Source organism: Phycodurus eques, chromosome 14 (genome assembly GCF_024500275.1).
Source record: "Phycodurus eques isolate BA_2022a chromosome 14, UOR_Pequ_1.1, whole genome shotgun sequence".
NCBI classification, from domain to species: domain Eukaryota; kingdom Metazoa; phylum Chordata; class Actinopteri; order Syngnathiformes; family Syngnathidae; genus Phycodurus; species Phycodurus eques.
In genome coordinates, this window is record NC_084538.1 from 4,463,555 (window position 1) to 4,472,950 (window position 9,396).

Below are 9,396 nucleotides of genomic sequence, written 5' to 3' on the forward strand. Positions count from 1 at the left end.
TTTTTACTGAAACACAACAAGTCAACATGTGGGAAAAAAAGCAGTTTTGAGCTTGCTATTCTCAAAAGACATTTTGGATTTTTTTTTGGAAACAAACAAACAAAAACCCCAAAAAATCAGCAAATAGGTAAATCCGCAGGTGTCAAACCGCAAGTATGCGGGGGTCCACTGTTTATGAATGCGTGCGGATGGGTTTTGCGAGTTGGACATGTTTGGCTCCGACCGACCCGAGGACGGGACGACGCCGACATCTTCTCGAGGGGGAATTTGAAATCTGAGAAGCAGATTCAAGACACAGTCCCCCTTGCTAAAATAGTTGACGTTCTGATTCTGAGCGCAGATGACGTTCCCGTGGCAACACATAGAGCCAGAAATCGAATTGGACCCCAAAAATAAATCCAATAAATCCAAATGGAGAGAATAAATAGATTGTTTGGGAATAAATGACTACAATTTCGTGGAACGAATAGTAGAATTGCGCTTGTAAATTTGGGGGCTCGACTGCATCCCAATTCCCACGACCATACGTTGCGTTGTGGCCCAGCTTGCGCGACAAGGCGGCAGTTGTTTTCGGGGAGTTGTAGCGTCCTGTCCCGGACTCCCACCCCGCCCCTCACCTCTCCCGCGCCGGGGAGGGGGGTCGGCGCTCTATTTCGAGGTGGTCTTATCACAGCTGTTGCATCTGCGGTGGCAGGCAGCCTGTCTTAGCCCCTCCACACTCTTTCTTTCCCCCTGCGGCCCTCGGTCCCGGTAAGACCCCTCGCGTGTTAGCTGCCTTTCGCCCTTTGGCAAAAACATACAATTCTTGAATTTAAACACGCTGATATTTTCTCTTTCACTGCCCTTATTATCTTTAAAAGTGTTTGCCAAGTGCTTGTTTGACGCATGCTCGCATTATTTGTCATCGACTCACACAATTGTTTCGACCTTACAATCTCTACTACATATAATATCTTGTTTTGTTGTGTTTTTTTGTTTTTTTTTTTGCATCCTTTACACATTTTTCAAAGCAAATCGCAGCAGTTTTTGTGCACACAGCTGCCGCCGCCGCCAACCATCAATAGTGTCGGTTTAGGAGGAAATAAATAAATGTCTTGCCCATATAAAGAGGGTCTTAAAATAGCCCGTGGCTCTGGAACAGGTGCCATGTGCTCAGCTTGTGAAAGCAGTGTGAAGGCTGCGCTAATTTTATGCATGTAAACATTCTCCGACTGCGAGGCTGGGGAACATTATTGCTTGGTTTCGATCGTTCCTGTACAAGTAGTACTTCTTTTTAAAAATCATCTTTACCTACAAAATACCATGACTTATAACCAAAGCCCCATTTTCAACCACTACCTTTTTGAATATCGTCTCTTTTCAGAAAGGCCCCAAATGTGACTTAGAGGCAGAACATGTATTGTACTGTTACACACGAATATAGTAAAAATAAAAAATTTAGCCAGGACTATTTCTTTTCCAGTACAGCTGGTGAACTACCCCATTCACAAAAATACATCCAATATTGACTAAATACTTTTTACTTTTTTGTAAGAAATCCTACTAAATTTTAAATAGTGGAAATTCGAGTTGACCTCTATTTTGTTCCTATTTACATTTCTCCATGACCCAAAGACTAAGAGTCGAGCTTTCCGAATCATTCAAAATCATGTCAATTTTTGACTTTTTTTTTTGTGCAAGAAATCCTACTTTCTTCTAAATACGGAAAATACGGAGGAACCTCTAAGGTCAAACACGATCCGGTCAACCTCCAGTTTGTTGGGATTTCCATTTCCCCCCCATAGAAAATAATCAAAAAGCCAAATCAAAATCCAAAATGCCAATGAATCACTTGATTCTCGTTTAATCCTGAGGGTAAACGATTGCCTCTCAGCGACCCAAAACAAAGATGGAGTCCTGTCCAGAGAACAGCACACAGGCCGAGAGCACCCACGTGGACCCAAATGTGGACCTGACCGAGGACCTGGGCAAGCAACTGGAGGACATCATCAGCGCCTACCGGGCCAACGAGGCTCCAGATGAGCCGGAAGACGCGGAGGAGGTCCAGTCCAACACCCGACGGGACCAGAAACTGGAGAGAAAGATGCTCAAAAACTTGGGTAGGTTTTGCGCGGGTGACACAAACAGATTTCCATGAAAAGTGTTTTGTAGCTTCCGTAGGAAATCTGGAATCGAGATTACGGAATCATTCTACTTTCGGTACGATCACACGACAAACGGAGTACATTTCAATTATCACGTGGCGCCATCCTTTGGATTAAAATCATTTTTAGAACACAGATGTACGCAAAAAAAAAGGTGAACATATTTCAATTGAATTTCGTGTGTTTAGGGCGTGCTCCCATATGAACCAAAGATAAATCTGGATCCGTAATGTGGATTGGAATGGATTTCGATTTAAATTGGATGTGTCATTTCGATACAATCCAAGAACAAATGAATAAACTTCCAATCATCATCTGGATCTGAATCAGAAATCTGGATTCAAATCTTTTTGTAAAACACAAGGGATCTGAAATAAGGATTTCAATCCAGAATCTGGATTTTAATAAATTAAAAAACATGTTTTCAAGAGATCTGGATCAGAATATTATTTTATCCGACATAACTCAAGATGTAATGTGAATTTGGTGTAGCATCAGTACGATCCGAGGACAAATGGATCAAGTTTTGATATTGGTCTGGATCCGAAATGTGGGCTGGAATAATGTTTTATCACGGGCGCAACTGAAAACGTTCGAAAGAGATTTTGATGAAATTGCCGTGTAGCAATGGACAATCATGATCTTAACCTGGGATGTGGACTGGATTGATATTTTCATAAGAACTGTACCGCAAATGTTTGTAATGGATTTCAGTTAAATCGATGTATAGCTTCGGTATGATCCGAGAACTAATGGATCAACTGTAAACCGTGATCAGGATCTGGAATTGGCATTGAAAGATGAACTGTAATCATTTTGGGATCTTTTTTTTTCTTCTCACCGACATGAATGATAACAAGTTGAGCACAGATTTGGATTTATTTGGGTTGGAGCATCGGTATTATCCAAGAACAAATGAATACGTTTCAAATGATGATCTGGATCTGCAGTGTGGACTGGACAGATTTCGATTAGATTTGTGTGTAGCTTTCATACAATCCAAGAACCAATGGATCAACTGTCAACCATGATCAGGGTCTGAAATCTGGATTTAAATCTGCATTTATAGCTGAAATCCGGATTTGAATCAAAACCTTTTGAACTGATTTTGAATCAATTCAACGTGACGCTTTGGGATGACAAATGGAATAATTCCAATCTGGAGCAGGCTCAAGATAAAGAATCTGGATCTGATTCTAACAAGAGCAAAACCTAAAACACTTCAAATGGATTTGACTTTGGTTGATCAAGTTTCAAGAATAACGAGAAAACGTCTTCTTTTTAAAGCAAGATGCTTTCAATCAGGATTCAGACTTTGAATAGATCCAAAAATCCAAATTGCACTGACTGAACGAAAAGTACACGTCCTCAGATTTACCAACAGCGTGTCAAGCGCGATTTAGAAGGAATTAACATTCAATCGGAGCTCCTCTGTCGCCACTCAGGAAAGGACGCCATGCTCCTCATGCAAAGTCTGAACAAACTCCACACTCCCGAGCAGAAACTGGAAGCCACCATCAAGAAGCACGCCGAGCTGGTGAGTGGATTTAGCAGACACGCGAGCAAAATCAGATTAATCCTGCGCTTAATCTTCAAACGTAAGCGTCTGATAGAAGACATCTGGACCGGGCTCACGCGCGGTTGTGTGGTCGTAGCTGGAGGAGCACCGGAGCGACCAGAAGCAGCTGAAGGTTCTGCAGAAGAAGCTTCTGCAGGTGATGAAGGAGAAGGACCAGCTGCAGAGTGAGCACAGTCGCGCCGTCCTGGCTCGTAGCAAACTGGAGGGACTCTGCCGGGAACTACAGCGGCACAACAAGAGCTTAAAGGTGCCTCGTCCTGATCAATAACCCAAACCTTTATTGAGCCGGGACATCTTATTTTAAATGAGAAAAATCACAAAAATTATATACAGTTAACCGCCTATTCGTAGGTTCCGGGAACAGCCGTGATGGTCGAAAATTATTCGTAAAAAAAAAAAAGAAAAATGGCCCATCAAACCTCTGGACAAAGATGGCGGACCCCCTCAAAACAGAAAACCATAGCCAGTTCATAGCCAGTACAAACATGATTTAACCATGATCAAATCATTTTTCAAACTGCACTTTTACATCCCGACGGAGGGGGCGCACCCTGCTCCCTTGCGGGCACCCTGAAAAACTCAAAACTAAAGCCAGTTTACAAGCAACGTACAGCAACGCCGCAGTCCCTCATTTATCACCACGAGTTACGTTCCAAACAACCCCCGCGATACACGAAATCGATGACGTAGTAAGCAAACAATAATTTTACTATTTATATATATTTTAAAGCCTTGTGAGCTATAATACCAAAATATATGCATGGGAGGAGCTGGTATTATTTTTGCCCACCTGGGGTCGCCATCCTCACATTGTACACTGTAGTATCTGTGACGCTGAATGTGTGTTTAAAAGGCGGCGCCTGGCTTGTTGAGGGACGTGGAAGTCAGCGAATGAGAATGTTGAGTTGGTTGCTAACTGGCTAAACCGTTAGCAGTACCTGTTGTGTGACAAATTCAGTCGAGGCCATCGGTAGGTCGTCTAAGAATGTGCTTGTGTTTATTTTGTTACCGTTTGTTCAATGAAGTGATTGAATGTGATCGAATGAAGCCGCTGTGTCTATCCTCCCTCTATCCTAACCACCTGTGGACGGATTACAATTCGCTCTAACTAGCGGTGGTAGGCCACATCAAATTAGCCAATGATGTTTACAGTCTACAGTAACAGTTAGTGTGGAAATATAATTCACCGCAAAATCCCACGATACAGCGAACAATCCACGTTATGAGGACGATAAAAAAAATTGTGATGCAGTGAGGCCGCAAAAAGTGAACCGCGATATAGCGAGGGACGACTATTCATCTTACTCAATCTTGCAAACGTCATCCAAAAATGGCCTTACAATACGATATCTCGACAGTTGCCGCGCTGGCCAAGTCGGCCGGCCGCAAATGCGAAACAAAAATGTCCGTGTCGGCAGGAGGAGACGCTGCAGAGGTGCCGCGAAGACGACCTGAAGAGGAAGGAGATCACCACCCACTTCCAGGGAACCCTGAGCGACATCCAGGCCCAGATCGAAGAGCACAGCGGCCGCAACGCCAAACTGTGCCAGGAGAACAGCGCCCTGGCCGACAAGCTCAAGGGCCTCATCACACAGTACGACCAGCGGGAGGCGGTATGTACGCTAACCTCGCTCGATACCGCCGCGTTATTGCTCCGTTTTCCTTAACATGGAAAACTAGTCTCCAGCATGTATTTTTTGTTGCGGTTGTAGTTTTTGGACTTTGGATTGGTTCAACTGAAAGCAGTTATGAAGACAGTGGAACCTCTGAACCTGTCGGAAAATCGGCGTTCAAATCGACATTATTTTCGTAATGTGACCCAAAAAAAATTTCTTGTATTATGATAATTTTTTTCTTGAAAAATACGACTTTGTTCTCGCAAGGCTAAGGTTTTTTAAAAACGGACAAGCCAAAAAAGATTTCTCCCTAAACACAACTTTCTGCTCTCAAGAGCGTGACTTTTGTTTTCTCAGAAATCAAAAACAAAACCGTTTTCTCATTCCAATTTAGTGTAAATACTTTTTTTTCAATAAAAATTTAATATTATTGTCTTAGGAATGTGACTCCCCCACCCCGCACCTTCCAACATTTTATTTAAAAAAAAAAATCAGATAAAAGAAAAAAAGAAAAAAAAAAAATGACTTCATTCTCTAGACCTTTTCTCTAAATATTGCAACTTTTCTGAAACAAAATCTGACTTTTTTTTTCTTGAAAATGGAATTTGATTTTCTCATGACACTAGCATGTTTTGCTCTTAAAAATATGACTTTATTCTAGCAAGACAAAGATTTCAAAAAAATCTTTTGTGACTTCATTCTTATAAAATTATAACTTTTCCACCTCCCAAAACAACTTTCTACTTACCATTTTCCTCATAAAAATAAAACTTTCTACAGCATCTCTAAAAGGACGAATTTCCATCTCTAAAAGCACAACTTTTCATCTGAAAACTAGACTATTCTCGAAAGACTCCAATTCATTTCATTATCGCTATGAATCAACGTTCGCGTTCGGTCTTTGACATGAAAACTCTTTTTTCCCCCCGTTTTAATATTAACAGCGGTCAACTTTTTTAAAAACTTGGATGTGACTATTTGACCCATGAAACTGATTGTTTTGACTTCCAAACTCCTGACAAATGGACGCTTCGAAGTCCCACATCCTTAATTTCACCCTAAACGTGACTCCTTTCCTCCTAAACACTCAATTCCAGAACCTGGAGAAGGTTTTCAAGCACCGTGACCTGAAGGAGAAGCTTCTGGACACCAAACTGACTCAGGCCAACATGCTGCTGAAGGAGGCCGAGGAGAAGCACAAGCTGGAGAGGGAGCTCGTACGTAGCTCGCCTTTTTCAACCGGAACGCCGTTTTGCGTAATCCCGTACTCAACTTTGCCGATGTCCCAACAGCTGCTGCAAAAGGCCGCAGAGTACAAGTCGCAAGCAAAGCTCTTGAAGGAGAATGAGGTGGAGATGAAGGCGCAGGTACGCTCACCGCGGGATGGTTGGAAAGTCCCGCTCGGTGGTTCACCGATTTTATCTCGTAATATTGACTTTAAAAAATATGTATTCATACAATTATTTTCGTAATATTGTGACTTTTTTCTTAAAAAATGTAGTTTTAATAATGTCTTCATTGAAAAACCTTTGAAAGAAACGCACTACTTTCACATTATCTGTGTGTAAGTTTGATTTTTCTGGAAAAGAAGCGCTGGGAAAATATTTCGTAAATTGGATTTTAAGGCCGTATGGCCCAGCCATAAGTGTTTTTTTAATTTATTTTTTTAAATAAATGTTAACATTGATTTTGTCTCCCAAGCTCGACATGTACTCCAAGAAGTTTGACGAATTCCAGGGCACCGTTTCAAAGAGTAACAGCGTCTACAGCAGCTTCAAACAGGACATGGACAAAGTAAGTATGCCGGCCTTTCAAGGAGAAGGGAAAAAAATAATTAAAAAAAAAAAACTTTTTTTTTTTTTTTTTAAAAAGGCGTCGCAAGGAGGCTATTTTTAGGCGCTTAACATGTTTGTTGTGTTCCAAGATGGCCAAGAAGATGAGGAAGCTGGAGAAGGAGTGTCAATCATGGAAGAGTCGCTTTGACGGCTGCAGCAGGAGCCTCGTCGACATGGTGGCGGATGTAAGCGGGCTTCTGCTTTTGTTCTTCCCTCATCGACTGATGTGCGGCACGTGCGATGCTCGTTATAGCTCAGATGAAGCGCCGCGAAATGTCAGCCTGGAAACGCGATCGCAACATTCGTCTTTTTAATAAGAAAAATTGCACTCTAGAAGTATTTTGCTTTATAAAAACATACAGTAATAACAAATAAATATCTCACACCATCAAATATTTTTTTTCTATAATCTCTGAGATCCTTTTATCGGGTTTGCAAGAAAATGTGGGTTGGAAATGCCCAGAATGCCCTTTTTCAAGCTATTCTGGTCGGTCTTTTCTGAGCGGCATTTGAAATGTCTCATTGACATTCAGTATGTAAAAACACTTTGCTCTGATTGGATAGTTGTTATTCTTAATTTAAATATGGAAAGCAGCTTAGCTCTGATTGGTCCTTGACGATATCACGGTGTCTTGTGGCCCCCAAGAGATCATAGCGATGCCCCGTTTGGATCCTCTGACGTGGTCTTACTATCATTGCCAAGCAGAATTAAATTCGGAGAAAACCCTAACTCCAAAACAGGTAGCCCGCAACCGGGATTTGAACCCACGACCTCTGAACTGTGAGGCGGACGTGCTCATCGGTCATTCACCGTGCCGCCAAGATTTCTTACATCACAAAACTACATCCTCATAAGATTACGACCAAGTAGGCCTTTTTATGTAAAAAAAACAAAAATTTAAATAAAATATGAATGATTATTATCTGAACACAAATGGTGCTGGAACACATGAAGACGGACCATAAAACAATACTATCTGACTTTTGCTGCCCCCAGATGGCTAATGCGGGCACACCCGAATGAGCAGCACAACTGAAGAAGAAAGTGCAACTTTTTACTCCAATTAAATTTAAATGAATATACTATGTATATGTGTGTGTGTTCTGCAGAAAACTGTGAGGGACAAGGAGTTGGAGGTGGTCACCCTCAAGAACCAGAAGCTGGAGAGTCTGTGCAGGGCCTTGCAGGACGAAAGGAAGAGTCTCTACGAGAAGGCGCAAGCAGCCGGAGGTCGCCCGGACGAGGGGGCGAAAAAGGACGTCCCGCAGAAGGAGACCCCGGAGGAAGATGGCGAGGAGCCGTCGACCGCGGCCCCCGCCGGGTCCGCCGCCTCCCCCGAAAACCCTCTGAGCCAGGAACTGGTCAAACTGAAAGCCGAGCAGGCGCTCCCGCGGGAGATCGCCGGCTCCTTCGCCATCTCCCACGTCGTACCCGTCGACACGGGGACACGAGGACCCTCCCGAGGCGCCCGCGAGCCAGCGGAGAACCGCACAGGGCGGAGCCAACGATGCCATGAACATTTGGAACTGGAGTCCGTTGATTAACACTCAGAATTTGCGGCTTTATAATGGGATGTGTTATTTCTGTAGCAATATAAAAAGAGGAGCATTTAACAAATACATTTCAGTGATTGCAGTTTCCACCAAATATGTATAAAATGTATAAAAGAAATCCACCATTTTACAGGAATTCTTGGATTCTTGGGTATTTTTTTGTGTGAAAAATATTACAAGAATAAATGTGTATTCTGGGGGAGGAAATATATATTAATAGATACAATTTCCGAGAATAGTCAATTTTTTTTTTGATGAAATGGTTAAGATTTTTTAGAGAAAAAAGTCTGAACATTACCAGAATAAAGTTTTGTTTTTAGATTAAAATTCGCACTATTCTGTGACTATTTTTGAAGACGAAAAGTCCGATTGTTTTTCAAGAATTATTTTTTTTTATATCAGAAGAATGCAGTATATTTTCAAGAAAAAAATAAATCTGAATTTCACATGAAGTCATTTTTTTAGATAAAAAAAATCTGATATTACGAAAGTGATATTATTACAAAAACATTGTAATCTCACACGAATAAGTTAGTTTTTATGAAAAATTACGACAAAAACAAAAAAGTTGTAATACTGCCAGAATAGTTCTAATTTTTCATTGGGAGAATAGTTGTAGTTTTAAGAAAAAATAATTAATATAAAATGTATCTTTCTCAACAAAAAAG

At 41.6% G+C, this 9,396-nt stretch overlaps 1 protein-coding gene across 1 annotated transcript; it reads left to right on the forward strand.

Moving 5' to 3' along the window:
* The first annotated feature begins 743 nt into the window (after window positions 1-743).
* On the forward strand, window positions 744-8,796 carry txlnbb (taxilin beta b). The gene is made up of 10 exons (XM_061695680.1): window positions 744-750; window positions 1,874-2,099; window positions 3,590-3,681; window positions 3,800-3,970; window positions 5,142-5,336; window positions 6,437-6,556; window positions 6,632-6,706; window positions 7,041-7,133; window positions 7,264-7,359; window positions 8,285-8,796. Exons 2-10 carry the CDS (start codon window positions 1,889-1,891, stop codon window positions 8,717-8,719), a joined length of 1,488 nt encoding a protein of 495 aa, XP_061551664.1. The 5' UTR covers window positions 744-750; window positions 1,874-1,888; the 3' UTR covers window positions 8,720-8,796.
* The last annotated feature ends 600 nt before the right edge of the window (window positions 8,797-9,396 follow it).